Source organism: Larus michahellis, chromosome 2, assembly GCF_964199755.1.
Source record: "Larus michahellis chromosome 2, bLarMic1.1, whole genome shotgun sequence".
NCBI classification, from domain to species: Eukaryota; Metazoa; Chordata; class Aves; order Charadriiformes; family Laridae; genus Larus; species Larus michahellis.
Window position 1 is genome coordinate 137,200,972 of NC_133897.1, and position 24,481 is coordinate 137,225,452.

General features: G+C 40.0%; 1 protein-coding gene across 6 annotated transcripts in view; it reads left to right on the forward strand.

Annotated features, from left to right (window-relative positions):
* The first annotated feature begins 1,462 nt into the window (after positions 1-1,462).
* The window catches only part of ZC2HC1A (zinc finger C2HC-type containing 1A), a 37,128-nt gene continuing 14,109 nt past the window's right edge, over positions 1,463-24,481 (forward strand). For all 6 annotated transcript variants that reach the window (XM_074577313.1, XM_074577314.1, XM_074577316.1 and 3 more), the window contains exons 1-7: positions 1,463-1,572; positions 13,883-13,956; positions 14,676-14,792; positions 15,003-15,138; positions 18,439-18,587; positions 19,588-19,690; positions 20,628-20,736. In XM_074577313.1, the coding sequence (XP_074433414.1) occupies positions 1,557-1,572; positions 13,883-13,956; positions 14,676-14,792; positions 15,003-15,138; positions 18,439-18,587; positions 19,588-19,690; positions 20,628-20,736 (704 nt within the window). In that variant the 5' untranslated portion in view covers positions 1,463-1,556. The remainder of the gene's footprint in view (positions 1,573-13,882; positions 13,957-14,675; positions 14,793-15,002; positions 15,139-18,438; positions 18,588-19,587; positions 19,691-20,627; positions 20,737-24,481) is intronic.

The window sequence follows — 24,481 nt, forward strand, 5'->3', positions numbered from 1 at the left end:
AGCAATTTAGTAGTACTATTTTCCAAAAACATCCATTCCTCAAACGTTATCCTGTAGCAGGAGATACCCTCAGATATTAATTTTATATTAGCATCTCTTTCATTTAAGAAAATAACAGGAGGGAAAAAGGGGGTGGAATCCACTGCCTGCAATTATTTTCAGGACATGAACCTGAAAACCATTTTTCATGTTTTTCCTGTGGGTGTCCACAGCTCTCCCACAAGCAAGGGGGCACCCATTCCAGCCTCACGCTGTGCTGCACCCCAGCGCCCCTCGGTTCAGCTCACTGGTGCTGAGTGTGATGGGCCCCTGGCACCACCTCAGTTGCTCCCCGTGTTCACCTGGGGACTGATGGCTCTGTTGCTTTTTCAACAGCACAGTTATTTCTTCTTACTTTACTTTGTCTTCATATACAAGTGAAGAGAGGGACCTGGGAGCCAAGGTGGACAAGTTGACCTTGAGCCAGCAATGTGCCCTAGTGGCCAAGGCGGCCAATGGTCTCCTGGGGCGCATTAGAAAGAGCGTGGCCAGCAGGTTGAGGGGGGTCATCCTCCCCCTCTACTCTACCTGGTGAGGCCACATCTGGAGTACTGTGTCCAGTTCTGGGCTCCCTGGTTCAAGAAGGTCAGGGAACTGCTGGAGAGAGTCCAGGGGAAGGGCTATAAAGATGATCAAGGGACTGGAGCACCTCTCTTATGAGGAAAGGCTGAGAGACCTGGGTCTGTTTAGCCTGGGGAAGACTGAGAGGGGACCCCATCAATGCTTATAAATATCTGAAGGGCAGGTGTCAAGAAGATGGTCCACTCTTCTCAGTGGTGCCCAGCAACAGGACAAGCGTCAACTGGCACAAGCTGGAACACAGGAAATTCCGTCTGAACACGAGGAAAAACTTCTTTACTTTTGAGTGTGGCAGAGCACCGGAACAGGCTGCCCAGAGAGGTGGTGGAGTCTCCTTCTCTGGAGATATTCGAAACCCACCTGGAGGTGTTCCTGTGCAACCTGCTCTAGGTGACCCTGCTCCGGCAGGGGGGTTGGACTAGATGATCTCCAGAGGTCCCTTCCAACCCTGACCAAGAAAAAGATCCTGATCATAGCTTAACCTCAACGTATGGACTAGATGACATGCCAGATGGTACCAGAGTTGGGCTAAGCCTGGTTTTTCCAGGAAGATGCTCAGACTTGGTCCCCTGCTCCCTTGGGAAACCGACCAGAGGGCGGGTGGCACAACCCGGGCCTGTCGGGGCGGAGGCGGGCTGGGAGCTCCCGGCGGGGACAGCCGTGCTCCGGGCCGGTGAGAGTGGGGCGGGCCGGGGCGCTGGGGCCCTGCCGGCCAGGAGGAAGGGTCGGAGCGGAGCCGGGCGGTGGCAGCAGCAGGCGGTCCCCGTCGGGGAGGCCGCTCCGCCCGTCCGCCCGCCCCGGGGCTGTGGCCGTGAGGATCCGCCCGGGCTCGCCCGCCCGCGCCGCCCGGCCAATGGGAGCGGCGGTTGTTAGCGGGCCGGGAGGTGGCGGCGTTGCTACAGCAGCGGCGGGGCCGGAGCCGGTGGTTGGGGTGCGCCATGGAGGGGCTGGAAGGTGAGGGGCAGCGGCGGGGGGAGGGGGACCCTCCCCTTCGCCGGGGGCAGCCGGCAGGCGCCTGGGGCGAGCCAGGCCGGGCCGTGTCGTGTCGTGTCGCGCTTTTGTGCTGCGGCGGGGTGTGCTTGGGCGGCGGCGGGAGCTGCGGCCCGGGCGCCGCCTTCCCCGTTCTCGGAGCCCCCTGAGGCGGCGCGGCGGCCTCGTTTGGCTCCGCGGCCGGGAGTGTTGAGGGGCTGAGGTGGGGGAGCGCCGCTGAGGGGGAGCAGGGTCGGTGAACAGGGGCAGCGGGGCCCCTGCGCAGAGCCCGGCGGGCTGTGGGAGGCAGGGGCGGCGGGCAGGGACGGCCGGGCTGGGCTTTGTCTCGGGCGCTGTCGAGCCGCGGGGTTGTGGCCGTTCCTCGCCGGTCCCATCCTGCCACGGAACTCGGAGCGGGGTGAGCCTGCTCCGTGATCCGCCGCAAGCAGCGGGTGCCCTGCGGGGTAGGGGCGGGGGGAGGCGGTGTACGGTATCGAGCCGCGCGGGCGTCTTTGCCAGGCATCCTTTTTTTGCAAGCAGATAGCTAAGGGGGGGTGTTAGGATACGCCGATAATGCTGGGGAAGTGTTCAGTGCAGTGAAGAGCAGGTATGTGTTTGCTGACAGAGTATTTGCAACTTTGTCCTGTGCCAGTTGGGTTGATAAAGATATCATCGCCCTCCAGAGTATCCATAGATAACAGCTTGGAATTGATGAAGTTAAGAGCTTGCTATCTGAGCATTTCGGTAGGCCTGTCCTTACTGTGTTTTGCAAGCTGTTTTAACCTTATTACTTCAAAAAATACAGACCTATTCTGAGTAACTATGACAACACAGACATTAAGCCTTCCATGCTCTGCTTCACTAGAGGTAACTAAACACTTAAATAGGGGTGACCACAAAATAGCCTTTGTTCTTTATCCCTTCTAGCAAAATTGGAGAAGTGAAGTAATTCTTACTGAATACCTGTCTTCCATCTTTAGTAGATTTTACCATCATCAGACTCTATTCTTATGCCTAGTGACTTCATCAAGACTATAAATTTGGACAACATGATTCAGCATTAAAATCTCAAGAGGTTCTGTTTTATTTTATTTATTCTTTATGCTTAGCGACTATTAATGCCTTTTAAATTTGAAAGGTGGTGTCCAGTGACTTATCCAATAGTGCTTTATCAGGTGCTCCAACTCTCATGGCAATCCTGTGACAATCATATGTTGCCTGTCCAGAAGGGGAAAGCTTGCTTTAATTTTGAGTCAGCTATGTGTTTGACTGCAGTTGGGACTGCATATCATCTGCAGCCCATCCATCAATTGATTTGGCTGTGAGCTAACTTAGCAAGGCCAGCTATGCCAGCTGTGCTGCATAAGCTCTAGCACCTTCATTACAAAGGGTGGGAAGAAAGCAGATCTACAGATAAAAAAGCAGAAGCCTGAAAAAACATGTCATTCTTGCAGCAGAATTTGTCCAACTTCTGACTTTGCTGGGAATGGTTTACATTTTGTTCATGTTTCAGTAGGTACTGGGAGTGGTGGGAGTAAGAACTGCTAGATCTCATGTTTACTCTGTGAACCTTTTCTTGAAAGTACTTTGAAAAGCTACAGCTTATCAAAGTGTTTTTCCATGATGTGAGATATTCCTTCACGAGATTAAGAACAGCAAAGGCAATAAGCTATTTCTAAAACTTAGATGCCCTTTCATTGTGAACACTCATATCCCCACACTGTTACCCAGCATCCTTGAATGCTGAAGTTCTTGAAACTGAAGGATATAGTATTTTACATTTTTGTGGGTCACTTTGTGCTATGCTTTTCTTTCTTTAAACAAACTGTCTCAAAATAAAATAATTTCCTTTTTTGCTTCAAAACATTTGAAGCAAGTGCTTTTGCTTTTATTTACAGTTTTCCAGTTCAAGCATTTTCTCTAGATGCACAGTAAGTTAGGCTTGGATGAACTTTCTGTAGAAAGGTGTCCCTAAGACAGGAAAAATGTAGGCAAAACCAGTAAAAAAAAATATTTAATTGGTTATTAATGCTTTTTTCCAGTCATTGATCTACTGGCAACTCAGAAGAATGTTTCTAGTTGCCATTTTAGATTAAGGTTGTCTTTAGAAGCACAGTTGCACAATCATGTCCATCCGACGTCAATGTATGGGCTACTTTTGAAATCTGGCTCGGCCTGCTCCCTCTCTCTGTTGGAGCTTAGCAAAATCAATTCCCAGAGCTCATTTGTACAGCAGCTCCTGGCAGTTGTGTGCGTGTGAGGGACATGGTTATGCTGGAGGTCAGGACTTTGTCTTTTGGCAGCAGTCTATGGTGTGCTTTTATGACTGTGGAACACCCCCTCATGCTCATGATGCTCGGCCTGGACTTTCTGCCCTCAGAAGCTGGTGCTTTGCTTTTCTGAAGCTCAGAAGTATAGATGAAAGATCTGTTCTATATCTGTTATTTAAGCATGCTATTAATAAGAAAGAACTCTACCCAGTTTATAATGATTCCTTCCATAACGCAGAGAGCTGAATGTGTATTAGTTGGCATTGGTGACATTTAAAAATCTAAATAATATTTCCAATGTTGCAGTTGCATTTTCTCACTATGTGCAAGATTAAATGTTCAGTGAAATGGCAAAGTAGGTTTCTGTATGACTTAAATGTTTCTTCTAAAATTTACTTTTGTTGCTTTAAGTCTGTAGCTTTATTATTTTGTTTGTATATCAGTATTGTTATAGTACTAGATTGATACTGAAAGTCAAATTTATAACTTTCACGTTTTGTAAAAGGAATCAGTGCACGCTTGTCATTACAAGTGACAAATTTTATGTTAAATCTGAAGTTGGTAGCTCAGCGCTGTTACTTCATAGCCCGTGTGCTGTTTGGCTGTTCCTCAATTCTCATTGAACTTACTGGTGAAAATACTGAGCACAATGTAGTGATCTCTAAGGTGACTTTAAAAGTCCTTTCCTGAGTGCTGAATTCACCGTGTGCTGAATCTCAGGACCATTTTTCATGGGTTAATGTGTGCTTGTTGCTTTCACTGCTGGATGGCAAGAAAGCAAGCTGTCACATTGGCGTATTTGTTGCTCTCTGTTTTGCTTGAAGGAGATGGAGGAGGGGATCCAAGCACTGAATTCCTGACTTCATTTAAGCTGGAGCAGTCCAATGGTGGCGTTTGATCGGCTTCTCTCCAGCCTGCTGTTTTTTCTGGGAGGATGCCGGCAACAGCTGCTTGAGCCGACTAAATGCCACTTCCCACACTTGTTCACAGCCCATCCCAGCGGGTCAGGACTGCTGCTGCCTAAGGAATAATGGGCAGAGGGGCAGCTGTGCCCGAGGGCAGAAGTCCAGCTCTCTGTGGTGGGTAATGGCAGCGCTTACCCAGCCCCAGCATTCTCCTTCAGCCTGCGCTCTAGCAGCCGGGGAAGGCTGGCTGCGGTTGGGAGGGGATGGGTGGCTGCTTGCTCAGGAAATAGCCTGCAGTCTCAAACCCAGAGCTTTCCCTTGCAGATGCCAAGTAGGGACTACTGTGATTAAGCATTTAGACTCTCAGCAGTCTGGGTGTGTCTGCGAGGTCTCCTAAGAATAAGGCTCACTGTATAGCATCTTCTGCTGAGAGCTGTGCTGTAACAGCATTTGTCCCTAGAACCTTCACTGGCACTGAAAACGTCAGAGACACGCTGCTCCCCCAAACTAGAATGCCTGCACTGTTTGGGGTGGTTTATATTAGTAACATGACTGTTGAAGGCAAGTGCTTATGCTTGCTTTGACAGAATTTCTGAATAAGCTAATGCCAAGTCTTTTTTTTTTTTTTTTTCCCCCTAGTAATGTAGAGAATTATTTCTGTTTTGAAAACAAAAAATAGTATTAATATGAGTCGTCTTTTCCCTTTAGTGTTCATCTTTGTCTTGCCTCACTGGCTGCATGCAGCAGCTTCCTTACTTTGGCAGCCATTTTCTTAAGCTCCATTTGAGAGAGGCTCCTGCCTTCTTAGGATACTTCAGCTTTTTTAAATTGTTTTTTTTTCAGGTATCTTATCAGTCCAACAAAAGGAAGAATTAATTTTACAGTACTATTCTTAAATCAGCACGTTGGAAACTATTAAAGATTTAAATGCAAAACTAATATTAATGCATATTGTTTTTAAGAAGTTGTTTGTCTCCGGTAGGCATTAAAACACAATGATAAGTATGACTTTGCATCGAACTGCTAGGTTTCACTAGGCATATTTGCACCTATGTTAAGTGATCTAATTTTGACATTTAATACGCTATAATTGTGGTCAATGTATTTACTTTTTTCTAAGGCACTTATGTGTTTATTTTTTGGTTAATATTTATGTTTTGGGGAAGAAATTGGAAATAAATATTATACTTAAAGAAATATTCTGAAAGCTAAGTTTAGGCCCATAGGACAGGGGAAGTGCGCTACCAGAGTGTTTCACCTTTAAAGGAAAGGAGGTAATGTGTGCAAACAGGAATTTGAGTGTTTCAGATTAGTTTCTTCAGCATTTTAAAACTAATAGATTTTATACCCTTTTCTGTAGTTTTTGTACAATTCTTACATTTTTAACTTAAATTGCAGAAACTAGATTGATCTAGTAATTGAATTAGTTGGTTGAATATAGTGGGAAGATGCATGTTCTTTACCTGCACACATGCACATGATGTGGTTATTATCAAAAGCAGTTGTTGCATTTCAGTAAAATCTAGTTCCAGTAGTATGTTAAACAGTTGACTGGAGGTGGTGAGGGGTAGGCTTACTTCTTAAAGAAATTCCAGGGAGTGAGCGAGCTAGGAATCAATATATTATAAATGAAGTTTATTATCAAAAATGTTTTTAACATATTATTGTTAGCCAAGTAATATTCTGATAAGCAGATTTAGATTGGGATTGCTCTGTCCAATGACATTTGGGTAGTAGAGTAGGTAAGTCCAGAATTGCTTTGGGGCTCAGCAGTGCAACGCAGTCTTGGTTTAAGACTAGTGTGAGAAGACTAGTCTTTGCTTGACTGATGGCTCACAGTCATTGTGGTGCTTGTAACCTAATACAGGAGAATAGTGAATTTATGATGACAAAGCAGAAATGTATAACATGTATGTAGATTTTGCAGGTCACATGCTTTTTAGTGGCTTTAGTTGATCTTAAAGCTCATTAATGGCAGATGAGATAGCGTATCTGGAAGTCAGACTGATCAAATAGTGCTGCTTATTTGCCTTTGGTTTTGTTGTGTTTCCATATGCATTGCAGGGGACACTCTCATAGATTTTTCTGGATAATCATCATGACTGAATGCCTCTCTAAGTGCCTGTACATTAACACACACAATATGGGAACAAATGGGAGAAATCAGAGGCTTGCGTGCAGTTTCAGGGCTAAGATCTTGTTGGGATCATGCGTAGGTGGTAGGACAGCTCACAGGACTGCGGTGTTGCAGTGGGTGAATGCAGGCTCTTCAGGAAGAACCAGCTGGACAGCAAGGGGGGAAGTTGCCCTTTATGTGGGAGAGCAGCGGGAATGCATGGAGCTTTGCTGTGGAACCATCTGGGAGCTTATGGATCATGGTTAGCAGGCAGACCAATGTGGGAAATGTTGTTGTGAGTGCCTGCTACAAGCCACCTGATCAGGAAGAAGGTGAAGCCTCCTTCAGATAATTGGAAGGAGCCTCATATTCACAGGCCCTGGACCTCGTGAGAGACTTTAACCAGCTGCTGGAGGGACAAATCAGCAAGGCACAAGCAATCCAGGAGAATTCTGGTATGCATTGATAACAAATTCCTGGCCCAGGTGATCGAGGAGCTGGCAAGGGGAGGCACTCCTGCTGGACTTCATACCTACAAACAGTGGGATATGAAGGTCAGGGGCAACCTTACCTGCAGTGACCATGGGATGATTGAATCTGGGATACTGAGAGGAGGGAGCTGGGCAAATAGCACGATCTCAACCCCGGACTTCTCCTGAAGTTGAGGCTTCAGGCTGGACTTTGACTTGGTTTGGGGTCTGCTTGGAGGAATCCTATGAGATATGGCCTGGGGGAAGAGTCCAGGAGAGCTGTTTCTTTTTAAGGATGTTTAGTGTAACACTGGCATGTTTTCACATTAAAAGTTGTGCTTCATATGAGGAAGAGAGAAAAGAAGAACAGACAGTTATAGAAAAGGGGAGTACACCATCAAGTGTGCTGTGTGTGTGCTGCTGTTACAACCATTCTTGACTGCGTGCAGTTGATTTCTCAGTCAGAAAAAAACCCCACTTCACAGAATCCTCCTCCAGGTTGTCACTTTGAGGCAACGGGACTCTCCTTGATATGTTATTTTCATACTTCAAGGAAGTAATACCAAACTCACCATCGTCAGAGTCATGTTCAATGCAATAACAGTAATTTTGACAAATATAATGCACTTGCATTGTCAGGCTGAAGAGCTGATATAAAAACATGCAGAGGTGCTATGAAAGTCTTAGTCAAGCTTTTCAGCTTGAAGGAATGGAAGGTATACCGCTTTTTGTTATCTTTTGGAAGCAGAAGTGACAGGTTTATATGAGATTAGACTGCATTGTCAATACAGAAGTAGGAAAGAATTCGTGAGGCTTTCCTCTAAAATTGGGGGTAGTTAGATAAAAGTAGATTGGTTTGCTATTTGTTATACAGCTGTGAATAACCTAATTGCATAAAAATTCCAAAGTACGCGAAAGGTTGAATGCTAAGAGACAGAACTTACTATGATTTCCTCTTCCTTTCTCTAACTCTTCCTGCGAACTGCTGAATAGCATAGGCAAGAAGGGATTTGCTTGGTGGGGTGAATCATGCACGTCGTCAGTGATCAAGCAGACTTTACTGAAGTATGGCAAGTACTGCCTGTTAAGCAGCATGGTGTATTTGTCTGACTTGCATTTGCATTTCAGGATTCCTTTTGGCAAAGTAATGAAAACTTGCAAAGCTTACACCATTATTGATATACTTTTTTTGCACTTCTATACATTCATTTTTCATTATTTTATTTAATGCTCTAAATTGTATTTGGCTGTCCAAAGAAGTGTTCCCTACCAATGTTGTTGCATTTAGGTGATTCTTGTTTATAGTATATGTCATTCGTCTTTTCAGACTATTGTTTGTTAGTGTGTTGATTAAAAAAATATAGCCCGGTCAGTACTGATTAGTGGACATATGTTGGGAGACTGACAGTCCCCAAAGAACTAGATGCTGTGGCTTGATATAGATTCCAATTCATCTGGGGAATGCACTGCATTTTTTTTCATACCTGAAGTATATGGAAAATAAATATGGAAAAAAAATATATACTTTTGGAGATGAGAGGGGAGTTATGCTAAAAGCAATAAATACAACTTTGCAGGAGAATTTGGCAAGCACTCTTCATGTAATAATTTTCAACAGTTGTAATTTCTTGCTGTTTTCAAATAGGTACCTAGTCTCAAGGCTGGAAATCATACCAGAGTGTTTCTGCAAGTTTGAATTCAGTGAGGCTTGATAATTCTGATTATCACAGTTGTCTGGCCCAAGTCATTTAGCACTGTCACTGCTGCAGATGAATAAAAGGGTTTGAAGGGCAGTCAGACAGATTTTACGTCATGACAACATACTGTTACTGAGACTAAGTGCAGTCTTGTTTCTTTGAAGCATTCTGCACTTGTATATCTAAGTGGAGACACATACTTGGGTATACAAAGCTCTCCAAAAGAGAAAACTGTAATAAAACTTCAATTAATAGCTGTTCAGCAATACTGAAGACTTCTGCCTCTAAGTGTGGAGTCTATTTACACAACTGCTTAATTTGTAAACAGGACAGGAAGAGCGAGCATTATGTCTGTGACTGTGTCAGAGGAAACCTGTGTGTATTGATGGATCCACACGTTGTACTAAGAAAGATAAATCTGAGAACTGGCGGCTTGCGCTTTCTGCTGTCAATTCCTTGCTGTATTTGAACCTGAGAGGAGAGAAAGAAAAAAGTTGTTCCCTCGAAATCTAGGTTTCTAGGAAGTCTAAACTCATATATGAGAGTATGGAAAACACTGTGCTACATCTGAGAGACTGACCGTACAGCTATGCTGTCAGACTTTGAGGTCCACTCAAACTTTACAGCTAAACTCCCACTTCAAGATCAGAAAGTATGGGTAACTAGACTGTGACCACATTCAAAAGGAATGTGTGCAATAACTTCCATGCAGGTAGAAAAAAAAATAATTTGGAAGGTGGTTGTACTGAAGTCGGTGGAGCGAGAGGAACTCTGACAGGGATAGTTTAGAAACAGAATTGATGAGATTATTGTAGTGCTGCTAATAAAACTTCCAATCTCGTTGTTTAATTCAGATACCCAGTGTCTTACTAGGTTGAACTCCGTGTTTTTATTTGAGACCTGGTCTCAGGCAGACAGTAGGAGAACAGGGTGTAAAGCTGTATATCATTGTTCTGGCGTCACTTCAGCTGAAATATTCCTTTTGCTTTGGTATTCACATGACCATTTTGAACATATTTCTCTTTTCCCTAAGTGTGTTTAGATTAGATAAACAGTAATAATTATGTCTGTCCTTTTCCAAGTTAACTATATTCATTCATGTTTAATCCAAGGATGTAAACTGCTGGTGATTAGTGTTATTAAAGATAGTAAAAGGAAAAAGAAGTGTAGCTGCTGGGTCTTGGGTTTTCTGTGGTTGTATAACCAAAATGGTGGTAAACCCTGCATTGTTGCTAGACTTAAAGAAGACTGAAGAAATTGCCATGGCGCTTACGACCAATTTCTATTCTCAGACTCATTCGCCAAGCAAATCCTTCTATTTCTTGATTTGCGTGTTTCCCCCCCCCCCTTTTTTTTTTTCCAACCTCTTTCCCCTGGCCCCTGGTGCATCCCAATTTAGCAACCATTTCTGTTAACTTTTGTTCAGGAAAAAAGTTCAGTCAGTCCATGACTGCAATTAGATCATAGAATCATAGAGTGGTTTAGGTTGGAAGGGACCTTAAAGATCAAGTAGTTCCAACCCCCCTGCCATGGGCAGGGACACCTCCCACTAGACCAGGCTGCTCAAAGCCCCATCCAGCCTGGCCTTGAACACTTCCAGGGATGGGGCATCCACAGCTTCTCTGGGCAACCTGTTCCAGTGCCTCACCACCCTCATAGTGAAAAATTTCTTCCTGATATCTAATCTAAATCTACCCTCTTCCGGTTTGAAGCCATTACCCCTTGTCCTATACTACATGTCCCTCTCCAGCTTTCCTGTAGGCCCCCTTTAGGTACTGGAAGGCTGCTATAAGGTCTCCTCAGAGCCTTCTCTTCTCCAGGCTGAACAATCTCAACTCTCTCAGCCTGTCTTCATAGGAGAGGTGCTCCATCACTCTGATCATCTTTGTGGCCCTCTTCTGGACTTTCTCCAACAGGTCCATATCCTTCTTGTGCTGAGAACTCCAAAACTGGATCCAGTACTCCAGGTGGGATAGACATCATGCATGAATGCCTTAAAAAACAACAACAAAAAAACCCCCCTCTTTTTCAACTTTCACAATTTTGTTCTCATGTTTTATTTTTAAATTATCAGATGTCATGTTGATGGCATTGTTAACCCTTCTGTAAGGGAAGGCTCATGGGCTCCTAGGGAGAAATGTTAAGGTTTTGTCATTTTGTTTTGATGGGGTTTTTTGTTGTATTTTTGTTTGTTTGTTTTTATTAACTTTAAAGGTGAGGAATGATTAAGAAATTGAAGGAATAAGTGTGCAAATCTAAAGGACTGTAGCTTCCCATTTTCAACAAAACTTAAGGAACTCTCATGTTTTAAAATAACTTCCTTTTGTGTTTTGGGTCAGTGGTTTGTTTTCTAGGGGAGGAGGTGTTGGCAGTAGAAATGGCTCTTGGCAAATGTGATTGAGTACCTGCCAGCAGCAAAGGAGGGTAGGAATGCTGTAAGGAAATCCAGCTCTGTAACTGTAGCTGCAGTGAGTGCTAATTGGCATTTGTTAGGCATTGGTATGTCATATGTAAATACTGCTCGATCAGGTGAACATCTATCAAGTCGACCTCTTTTAATGGTGAATTTAAACACAAGCTCGAATTCCAGAGTTCAGCGAACAAAATAAAAAGGTGGAAAATGTAGCTTTTCTTCTTTTACTAAGGCAGATATTTGAAAGAATTCTTATCTCAGTCAAATCCTTAATCTTATACTATACACCTGATTTCAAGATCACTAATTTTGATTTATTTCATCTAATTTCTTAAAGACACAAACAGTGTCACTTTGTATTTCCATGAAATGGCCCTCTCGCTTGTTTCTGCAAAGCTGAAGGTTTTATTGGAATAATGTGATAAAAGGAAGTTTAATTCTTTAGCAGAAGTGGGTTTGCAGTGATGTCTGTTAGCATTATTAAGAGTGCTGAGAACACTGAAGAATGAAGTAATGGAAAAAACAAACAATCTGTGCAGACCTCGCATATTTGAGTGGGACAATTGGGAAAAACCTTACAACCATTGCTGCTTACCCTTGAGGAAAATGGTAAAGGCGGGCTCCAGCCATCTAAGCTATGTATGACCAGTGTGCACGTTATTACTTGTGTTTAATGTTATGCTCCGGCTTGTGGATTTAAGAAAACAGGCCTCTGGAAAAATTTTCAGACGTGATTGTTTAAAATAGAAATTGAAAAAATACAGTTAACAGTAACCCAAAAGTTCTTAATAAATGTTGATAACATACAAGTATAATTCACGTGCAAGAATAGAAGAAAAACAAGATTTATTTGCATGTTTTCCATCTTTCCTATTTCGCCCTACCTGTGTACATCTAAACACGTGTATTTAGATGACAGAGAAGGAAGCTTGATTATGACTTCAGTTGTAAAACTCATTTACTCTCAGTACAGTCCTGCTATGTGTGATGAGGGCGTATTCATGTCTGTATGGAAACAGTATATAAATTAAAGGTATGAACATAAATGTTTTAAACTGCAGAACACTTTTCATATGATTTGTGATTCTTAAATTGAATATAGTATGTATAGAATGTAGTTTATTCATACAATTCATGCATTATACGTAGGTACATACTGATGATGCATTTTATAGAAGTAATTGAAAAAGGCAAAAATAGACCTAATAGTTACATATTGGTACTAGAAATTTTGCTCAGTTTTAATCTTTACATTTGGAAAAAGTGGTTTTCAGTGGGAACCAGGGCTGCCCGAATCTACATTTGTTTGCTGTGAAACATTTTGTTAAGTTACCTGTGCTCTTTAGGACTTGTCCTACAGTTAATTGACAGGTATCTATGTTTAGATAGAAAATTGTTTTCCACTGGGGAACTGGGAACAAAAGCTGATCAAATCATTGAATGTTGCTATGTTCATAACTTTGTTAATTTAAGCCACTAGTTTGCCTAAAATACAAGTCAATTCAAAGTGGTTTTGTTTTAACTTTGTATAAATAGAGGGAGCTGTATTGTCTGCAGTGGTCAGACTGAGAACAGAGAAAGCAACTAGTAAGTCTCAAACTTAATCCAAACTTACTGCCTCGTTATTGATGTATATGTGGTATAAAAATATCCCTGTATCCCACTGGTACAGTACTAAATATAATAGGTGCCTGTTATTGGGAATCCCTAAGGAGTTTTGCATCTCTGCCATGACTCCATTGCATAATGTATTCTATATGAATATATTTGCTTGCATAGGCTTGGGTACTTTGATTTGTTGGTCTTTTATCTGGTTCTGTGAATCTGTTGTGTGTCAGGTATACCATTTCCATTTTTGTTACTAATGCTTGAATAGCAACATCAAGTATGCTTTTGTAAACTGTCAGTGATCTGAATAAAAAATATAGTAAAAATAGCATTAAAGATTTTTTTTTTTTACTACAAGAGAAAGTGGAATAGTTTAACTTAGTAGAGAAAAACAAGTGATGGGATATGACTTATATTTCATACTATAATAGGTGATTCTCTTCCAAAGACACAGAAATATCCACTAAATATCATTATTCTTGGTGTGTGTGTTTGGGCTGTCATTGTGACTTACAGTGATTCTGTCATTTATATGTTGACATACAGCCATCCTTTTAAAGGTGCAGAGTTTTGCATTGTAAATTATCAGAATTGATGGTGACATGTTACTGGGCCTGACTGCTCCCAAAAGTATGTAAGGACTTGAGTATCATCTTTTCCTTTCTGATCTGCATAGTGTCTGCCCAATTCAAAGAATGTATACTTGTACAGTAACAACTGTTATTATTGCTAAGTGTATGAGGTTAGCAATCTAGGAAGAAACTTTTATCGCAAATTTAAACAAACTTTCTTATAGAAATATTTTTTTTTTTTAAGGTGAGGTTACAGTGCAAACTGGAGACCTGTTGCCATGTAGGATTTGTGGAAGGACTTTCTTTCCAGCAGCACTGGTAAGTGGTATGAGCACTGTTAGCTTTTAGCTCTGATAAGTTGATATGAGAGTTAAGCGATGGTCACTATAGCGAAATAAAGTACATCTAGATGCTTGGTTTTGGTGGGTTTTTGTCCTAAATAATTAATGTTTCCAGTTGTCTCAGTTTTGAAGCTCCTTAGAAGGAGGAGCTTAATTTTATTTCAGCATCCCATCACTTTCTGAAAATATATACTTCTAAAAGCGTCTTCTCTAGGGTCACAGAATCATTTTTTGTCTCTGCAAACGTAAGCCCTAGTATTAGGTAGTCTCAGCTAGTAAATGTTTTGCTAGCCATCTTCAAAACACTGTGTTCTCCAGTCTTAATAGAAGTTGGTCTGTCCTTAAATATGAATGTGGATTTCAGACACCTCTGATTTGTCTCGCCACTCAATGCAAATGCTGCCTACCTTACATCAATTTCTTATTTGCAAGGAGCAAATACAGATGCCTCCTATTTTTCTTCTTCATCTCCCAAATTTTTGTGACCATGTATATGCATTTGTGAATTCCTGTAGTTCCATTTTAAAAGTAATGGCTGGCATAAATGTTTGAGTGAAAGCAGTCTGATCTTATTTATCAAGAGTCGTACCTTGTTTGCTGATTGGCATCTTGAGAAAGAGGGAAATAACATGTTAATAACTTAAGTTTTCAAAACATAAGTTCTGTATTCTCCTTTTGTCTTTCTTCTGCTTGTAGAAAAAGCATGGACCCATTTGCCAAAAAACTTCTGCCAAGAAAAGGAAGACATTCGATTCTAGCCGACAAAGAGCAGAAGGAACTGACATTCCCACAGTAAAACCTCTTAAGCCACGGGTATGTTATTATTTACTCTGCATATGAACATTTTAGGCAAACTAGGTATGCATTATAATAAGGCTTATTTCTGCTGGCAATTTGTGATAATTAGATCAACTAGGATCTGGAAGAAATCTAACTATAATGTTCTGTACTAAAATAAGGCATGTACTTAGCTTGAAGTAAAAGCGTCAGACATATAAAGCTTTTTCTCATTTGGCTTCTTAGCCAGAACCACCCAAAAAGCCGTCCAACTGGAGACGAAAGCACGAGGAGTTTATAGCAACTATACGAGCAGCCAAAGGACTTAATCTTAAAGATGGTGGAAAACTCCCTCCACCACCTCCGCCATCATATGACCCTGGTATGTAAAACAAACCTTCTTTAGAGAATTTTTTTTTTTTTTAGCTTAATTTGTAAAAATTTCAATTGGAAAGGAATTTGTTGAAATAGAATATTCACAAGTTCTTGAAGACAACTATCTGATTATCCCTATGCAAATGCTGGTTTGTGACTGTGGGTCTGTCTGGCTAGCATCCTCTGTAGCTTTCGAAGCCCGTGACTCTGTTTTTAATGCATTGAAAGGTAGTTGTGGCCAAGTTGCAAGCTGCAACAATAGGCTGGACAAACTGCTTCAACACCTTGTTTCTGTCCAATTAGCTGCTGATGCTGGACACTCACAACCTATTTACATTGTAGGAATGCACATCAACTATGTTCTTCACATGTAGTCTCTCCCATTTGTTGCTGAATTCTCTTTTAGTTTCATGTATGCAGTGTATGCTGTAGTGTGCATGTGATCCTTCCTCATTTGGTACTTGTGTTTTGGGTATGTGAGATGTGTGGGGTTTGTATTAACAGGGGAGTGATGGTACTTGGGTGCCTTCAGAACTGAGGCTGGGCAAAGTGTTGAAGCAGTTTGATGCGAGTGAGCAGAAAATATGCTTTTCAGTAACTTCTGTGATGTGATAACAGGTTGGAGAATATATTTTTCCTCTTGTCCTAAAAGCTAAACCATTTGATCCACCTCAATGGCTACTTCCAGAAAGATTGGGAAAAACAGAAAAAAATTATCTGTTTGCTTCTGCCTGTCTGTGGTGGAGTGAGGATGTGAGCGTTCCCTACCTTGTTTCTGTGCAGGAAACATGTTAGTCCTGAAAGAATTGAATTCTTGTAAGAAGTGAAGTCGTTTTATTCAGCATTCAGTACACACTGTCTTGAAATGCCATGTGCATTTTAAAGTAAAGTAAACTCCGTAGCTAACACTGTGGATAAGAAACATAAACTCGATTATGGAAAGGATCGTTAATAATCTAGTTGTATAGATTCTGAATTACGAGCAGAAGAGCCCAGAACTAAATCTAGCTTGGAAAAGCTACTAAAATGGTGCTCCTGTGGTTCCAGAGACCACAAATGAATTTCAAGCGAAGGAGGTAGCTATTCAGCCCACTAGAAAGCAGATAGGAGATAAAAGGAAAAGAAAGCTATTACACCTCTGTTTCTCTTCCATCTGTTTTTTACTTTTTCCATGCTGAATCGTACTGTCTGTAGTCTCCTGGCTTCATCCTTCTGCACTGTGTATGACTTAGGAGGAGGGAACCAGGAATGAAGAGAAGATGCACAAATTGATCAGTGGATTCTCTTCCCACAAATAGAGCAGAACAAAAATAAAGCAGGGGCAACTACTGTTGCTCCTTGTCCACTTTACATGTAAGAGAGGGCGAGAATTATTCGTGGTATCATGGAGTATATCCATCTTATGCTACTCGGCTCTGTCTTTGGCATGTCTGTTTCTAACTAGCTGCTATTCTTTTTCCTTTAAAGGAAAAGAGTTCTGTATTAATATTTCCTACTTAATTGCGTGCTTTGAGTTTGCAAACAAGCAGTATAGCTCATTCTTCAAACTTCTCTTCCACTTTTTCCTTAGAAGTGCGGAATAGCCTCATGCTATTAAGAAGGACCTTAAGTCAGCCCATTTGCATTGAACTTGACTGCATATGTGTACTGCCCACTTTTGTTCATTAGTTTGTATTTTATAAAGTTTACATTGAATCCTAACAGTTCTCTGGACAGTATGAGCAGTAATTCCAGATAGCCAGGTGGCTGACTGGTGCTAAGCATTTTACAGAAGGATGAAGATACAATCCCTCATTCTTAAAAGAGTGTACATTAATCCTCTACAGTCTGATCCTTTTACTCTAGTGGGCTTTGAAAGTCAGCTGGGAACTGAGCTGTGCCCCAGCTATAAATGTCTTGTATTATTATATAGAGGCTTCCGTAGCTGCTTTATTAATCTGTTTAACTTTTTATCTTTTTTTTTTTTTTTAACTTTGGGCCTATCTTGGTTTGACCGTATAGGTGTTGTAGGTGTTTTTTCTTCTGAATTTATATCTGTTAAGGTATAGTTTATGTTTGAGTATTCTGACAGCAGTGCAGTTTATGTAAAATAAATAAAAATTCATTGTTGTTATCACGTAAGATTCCCATGCTGTCACTTCTCTGAAGGATTCCTGTGTTCCTCCTGTGTTCTTCACACTTCTTGGGTCACAGTTCATGGTTTGGCGGCCACTACATCATTTGACTTACTCAAAATTGTTTGTTAATTTAAAGGGGTAACTATTTAAACCAGATCTGCTGCATTTGGAGTAGTAACATGTAATCCAAATCTTATTGTGGATTGTATAATATCTAACAGTCATCTTGGAGGCAGTGACCGTTGAAGCTCTCCTCATTTTCTTCAATGCATTTCTAAAATCACCTAGGAATGTACTGATTTAACCTGCTTTGCCGGTGTCCAGCTCTTCTGAAGTTGATGCTTACACGGTTTTGAACACTGTAATTTGGGGAATACAACATCCATATCTCTAGGCACTAAAATGTCTATCTGAAACTGCAGTCCAAACATTTTACTTCCCCAGTGTATTTTACGGAGTATATTTCCAGCATACAGATAAGGGATCTTTTAGTATTTTACACACCTACATAGTCTTTCTGGGTTTTTCCAAATGTTAGTAATAATATTTCCTGCAAGTGGTACTGTTTGTAATGTGACTGAATTCATCTTGAAAAATAATACAGCCACCACTTACCCTGTTGTGCGTGTCTCTATAGATATCTCCTAATTTTGGCTGGATTTCCTCTTGATATTTTTTGTGACATTTCCAATATTACTTTTTTTTTTTTTTAAATGATCAATTGTGGTTACTATTTCCCAGACTTTTCCAAATTGCAAGAGGAGGATTTTTGTTGTCTTTTGCTATTTGTATGGGGAAAGGTTTTAATGCCATTTCATATCTTGAACAAACTGAACTGTGTGTGTAAGTTTTGTTTAGCTTCTTCTCTTCTCCACTTCCTTCCAGCTAATATCCCTGCCGTGTCCATGTACCTCTTTGGCCACCTTCTGCAATGAATATTACTTCTCAAAGTGTTTTTGATTTCACTTAGGTTATTTCTGATCTTCAACCACCCTTCTCATTCTTATCCATCAAACAAGAAACATCTTTTGTGTTACATGTGGACAATATTCTCTTCCCCAGCAATCTGTATTTCATTTTCAGATTCAAGAGGTCTTAATTTTCTCTATGGGTGGGGCTGGTCTTTGAAAGACTTTAAAACACTTTATTTTTAAAACACATTATTAATGTTAGTTTTTTATGTTTTTAAGATTACATTCAGTGTCCATATTGTCAGAGAAGATTTAATGAAAATGCAGCTGACAGACACATCAATTTCTGTAAGGAGCAAGCAGCACGTATTACTAATAAGGGGAAGTTGGCAGCTGATACCAAAGGGAAACTTCCTACTCGAACACAGGTGAACTACATTTTTCTTAACTTGTAACTTGCATTCGACATCAAGTCAAGCTTGTTAAATAGTATGTTGCTCTTAAATGGATTTAACTATTTTATTCTGTAATTTTATTATTTGTGCTAGACTGAAGTTAGACACTAAGCATGGGAGAAGTTTTTCCTTTCTTACAAGAGTTGCAGAGATCTATAAATCAGATGGCAGCAGTAGCAAAGCCAAAAACAACCATAAATGTAATTCAGAGATTTGTGAAAATTACAAGTAAGGGTAGCAGCACTGTTTGTAAAGAAAGTTGAATTTCTGTTGTGCAAGTCTTCTGAATCCAATTCAAGACTGTTGCTTAAGTGGACAAATAGAGGTAGATGACCACAGGACAACTGACATCAATATTTTGGCTAATTAGAGGCTTAGAGGAGTACAGGCATGTTAAGGTAAGAGCTGCAGTAGTTAACTTCTGATGGAAACAAATGAATGATTAAAGCGTATGTGTTTTTTCATTTGGTGGTAATGCTCTTTTTTTCTGGAAGCTGTGAAGAATTAAACAGACAAAAGCAGATACTTAGTGATTCTTGCACTGTATTCCAGATCAGTGCTGGGACTGGTCCGGAGCGCACAGGTGAAAGTAAGATTTGAATGAGAAAAATGATGCTGTCCTTGAGTATTCTTTTTTACAAATTAACTGGTAATGAGGTGATAATGTTAATCTTATGAGACGGCTATTGAAAAAGATGAGAAAAGCTGTAGAAAAGCGTAAAATACACAAAGACATACAGTTAAACAAAAAAACAAATCCACTGAGTGAAATTAGGTAATCTTTCTTACTAGTATCATCTGTATGTAAAAGAAAGCAGACTAGAGGAAACATTTGCATGATCACGTACCAGAAACAGTTTACCTACTAGGTAATCATATTCTGTTTTCTAACAGTACCTGAGTTAACTACCTATTGTGTTATATAGATAGTTTGATTTAATTGCTTAAATTTCTAGGTTGTATTTTGTTACAGTACAAACCTGCTCCAGTTAAGAAGATGCCTTCTGTAGGATCAACGCCACCATCATTATCATCACGCTTACCACAGCCAAGTGGTGTTAGCAAAACTGTTGTAGGTATGAAATGAATGTTATGAATTTTCCATTTCTGCTCTAAATATTAGTTCTCAAACTATGCAGTAAAAGTAGTATAATTTTAATAGCTGAAAGAATTTCTACAGCATTGACCAGTGATTTAAACTGACAAAGTAAAAAGATTCATAGGAGGAGTTCAGTGTTACATGAGTGGATAAGGTGGTGTCTGATTTTTCATAATACAATTTTTTTTAGTCGATGTTTTTGTGACCTGATTTTTTTTTTTTTTTTACTTACGTATATGATGGCTGTATACTTTATTGTTGAAATTGATATAGTGGTTTGTAAAAACTCATTTAAAGTAAAGTTGGAAGGGGAATTGATTAGCACCTATCCAGCAAGACTCTTGAGCACGTAGGATTCTCTGCTGGTTTATATATCGGGTCAAATTAGTTTTGTTTTTTTTCTGAATTGAATCTGCAAAATCATTCTGTCTAGTAATGCATAATTGTATTTAATACTGATTTCTCACCAGAGATTTTTCTGTTACTTAATTCTTTAACTAATTTGTATGCTGAATATGATCATAAATTGATGAAAATACATAGTCAAGCTATGTATATTATAATTATGCAAACACTGGTGTTAATCTGATTTCAGATGTCACCAGATATCGTACATGTTCTATTTCTACATGCTTTGATGTTCTAGGCTTCTTTCCTTTTTCTTTCTGAAGAAAGTAATTGAGATACAACATTTTTTATTAGAATACAACAGTATGTCTCAATTGCATATTTTCTGTAAATGTCTGGAAACATACTTGCTTTTTCCTATTATCTTGACACTTGTTCGTATCTTGATATTTCTAAAACTCTTGTTTTGAATTTTACAATTAAAAATTCATAATGAATTGTATCATTCCAGCAGTAAAATCTTACATTTTCTTATATTTATATATATGCTCGCTTTCAAATGCAAGGTGCCTCTTCCAGTAAAGCACTCTCTTCGTCTGGATCCAGTGGGAGCAAAATTCAGACATTATCACCAGCTCATAAAAATTCATTGGGAATGGTGAACCCACAAGCAGGGTAAGCTTCCATTTAATGTTGTCATTTATGCTTTATTTTGTATTTATGTTGTGCTTGTTCTAGAAGCGTCTGTGGTGTGTTTCACTTGCATTTTTCTTTTCCTGTGAGCCTAAGTGCAGTGTTTTGAATTTATACTTTATTCATAAACACAATTAATGTTTAAGGAACATTGGAGTAAGCAAAGATACATTTTCTACTGTTAAAATAACAGCAAAGGGGGTCAAGAGATAAAAATATAAAAAGTAGATTAAAAAGTTATAGGATATGCAGAAGTGGTTGGAGTTATAATTTTTTTTTTCTTTGTAATAGTGAAGAGACTTTTCATTCAAATTCATTCAAAAATGAGAAAACATTAGGCATAATTTCCTGCAATTTGTAGGAATAAAAGAAAGAGGCCTCTGTCACAGACCACAAGCCTATTGTGACAGGATCTTCCCTCTTCGCACACAAGGGTGGATACTTTCCCTCTTCCCTTTCCTGTCTTAAAATATGCAAGAGACAACAAATGAATGAGCACAAATAAAGCAATGGAAACCAGTGCTCTACAACAGCAACAAAAGTGGTAAATGTAGATTACTAGAGTTCAGTGAAAGTGCTGGTGTGATCAACACTGTTACTGATATTTTGCCGGGGGGTAGTCAGTGCACACTATCTCAAAGAAATGTGTGGAAGGGATTGAAGAAAAGTAGTGCAATTATACAGAAGTTTAAGGATCATTGAGTGAAAACATAGAACAAAGTGATTGCAGTTACAACACTGGTGATCGAAGAAGACTTATTCCTATAAAGATGCCTATCAGATTGATGAAGGCTGTGTAAGATGGAGAAAAACAATGGCTTGAGCTTGTGAGGAAGAAAAAGGACATTCTGAAAGAACTCATGGGGATGGAGGGCTTTATTAGTTACACAAAACTAATGATTTTTAGTTTATCACTCTTAAGTATTACAAGTTACATCCAAGTAGAAATTGCAGCTCTGTGACACCTCCCTCTTAACATCATGTAGCAGGAGGATGCAGTTTTGTCCCTCCTTGCTCTACCCACTCACACTAAATCTTTCAGACACAGACTGGAGGCAGAGTCTGTGAGGCTGCCAGAAATTTTATTCCCTGCACCATCATCCCCCGACCCCCCTCCAGTGTCCTAGTAGTCTTTGGTGTATGGGTGAGCTTCACTTCTGTTTGTAGGCATCTATGACTATGTCAGAAAATCCCAGGCTCTGTTATTCACTGACTGTTTTTTATATCACATTTCTTCATTTTCAGAAGTTGAGTTAACACCTGCTGATGAGTGGCAAACAAGTAGGTCTGCAAACCACAGTAAAAAAGTCAGCTGAGATAATTTGAAGGCATGTTTCTGACCACAGTGGTGAATCCCAGCTGTCTGAAAAAGGCTTTTTCCTGTTGATAGAGTTTCGAATTGTAGTCTGTATTGGTTTGTGGGGGAGCACAGGTTTTGGTCTTTACATCTGAACAAGGAAGTTCTATTTAATTTTACCAGTCAGCTGCTCACTGAACTTACTACTTTGTATTCTGTAGTCTTCCATTTTGCCTTCTGAAGCTTGGAGAAGAACTGTGATGTGACCAAAGCAAAGAGCAGTTAATATAGTGAGAGGTGTTTGCACAGGTTCTCTCTGTTCACACATGCTCCTTAACTGCAAATAGATGACTTCTGGTTGGCATAGCTCTCAGATAATGATCTCTGCGTGAGAGGCAGTGAATGTTAGCTTGGCTTATAACCTCACTTAATTGCCTGCACAACTTTTAACAGTATGGATGTGATGAGTGTGTTTCTTCCTGCAGTCCTTCCCACTTCTCTGTTCTGAAAACCTTCTGTTCTCTTCTTGCCTTTGTCCGCCGGTCCTTATGATTTGTTGCTGGTCATACTAATCAGTCTTCTCACAGATGCCTGTTAAATGTGTTCTAAGTGTTATACCTGAGACCTAGCAATTCTTTCTTTTTCTTTCGGCTACTTTGTGTTCACTTCAGAGAACAAGTTTGACAGGAGTTGTGTTGAAGAAAGAGGTGTAGGCGCAGTTACAACATGGAAGAGTTAGGTACCTCAAATTGCTCGCTAGTGACAATTTTAGCCTTAGTATTGGGGTGTGAGGGGGAAATATGTAGGGTTCTGTTGAAATACCTACAAAATGACATCAGAGCAGGGACCGAGACACTAATGGTCAACATCCTAAGTCAGAGAGTGAAAATAGTTAATACTGTAGTGACAAAGATTTTAAACATTAAAATATCTTATAATTTAGGCTGTGGTTAATTGCAGCTAGAATTATTTTATAAATAAAAGGGCTTTTAAAATTTTATAAAAATAACCTTCATTAGGATGAAGCAAGATGTATTTCTTTTGCTACTTTTATGATTTGAACAGTAAAATGACAAGGCATAGCATGAGATTTGGGATTCCGTTGTACATAAGTCAGGCAGAGCTTATGCTGTAAGATGTTGTGCTCTTCTTTCTGAGTTATTAGTGAACTGATTTACCAAGCACATTGTTGCACATGTATTGTTTTAAGGGCAGTCTTTCAAATGGAATTTTAAGAGATTACGTGATTATTTTTTTTCCTTGTCAAATACTTAAGAGCCTACACACTTTTTTTTTTGACTAGGTTAAATTCCAGTTTTTGCTGTAAGAAACAAGCTCCTGCAGTTTTCTGTAACACAAACTGTAATTTTGTGGGTTTTATTATATCTTAATTAAGTGAAACCTTCCAATTCTGCCTAGATTGTTGTAATTCCAGATTTGGCAAAGAGGTAGTGAGGCTTAATAGTAGAATTACAATTATATTGTACAATATCAAGGATGAATTATATGGGTATTGGAGGGGGGGAAATTTAATCAGACACCACTACTTTCTGTAGAATCGTGGTACCTGTTCTCTGTAATGAGTATGCAAAAGGGCAGAAACAACTATATGCTGCCTAATGTAACAACCAGAAGAGATTAACATATACAGGCGTGCAGTTTCCCTCTTGCTCTTTAGGTGGCACTCTTGAACTGCTGCCTGAAACTATTGTACAAGGCACATGAAGCTGATTCGTGCATTTATGTTAAAAGGGGAAGGCTAAAACGAACTGGGTCTCTAAGGTGTTTAGTTCTGTAAAGGAAAGATTCTTGAACTTCATTTCATATAAAGTTCAACTTCAATATTGCAGTATAAATTTTTATTTTGTATAGGCAGAAATGCAACCAAATTTTATGAACTCCCTACTATTTTTTTTAATTAATTTTAATTCTCCTCTTCTGCTCCCCAAGTAAAGGACTACTAAGAGAGCACACCACAGCATCAACATAAGATAGGTTAGTGTCAGGGAGGCTTACTTTGTACATGTAGACCAGGATGTGTCAGCTGAGTTCTGCTATGACAATTTTCTTTTTCTGCCTGGACAGAGTAAGAGGACAGCCAGTTATAAGTATTAATGGAAGCGTAGCATAAGGACATCATTTCTGAGTCCTACAGAAGCAAGTATGAGTGCAAGAGTAGCCTGTGACTCTGTATTGTCGTCAGTAGGAAAACCTTCATTCACTTGAGTGAAAATAGGATTTCATCTTTTTGATGTTAAAGAACTGGGAAAAGGAAAATTCTACAGAAATTGTAGTTAGGCTTATATTTTGATAGAGAATCATGTTAAGATTTTAAGTTTGATACATATTTTTGTAAGAGTACAGAGTTTAGCACTATCTTGTATTTCTTGAAGGGTAGGGCAGTTCTAGTAAGCTGTCAAAAGTAATTAG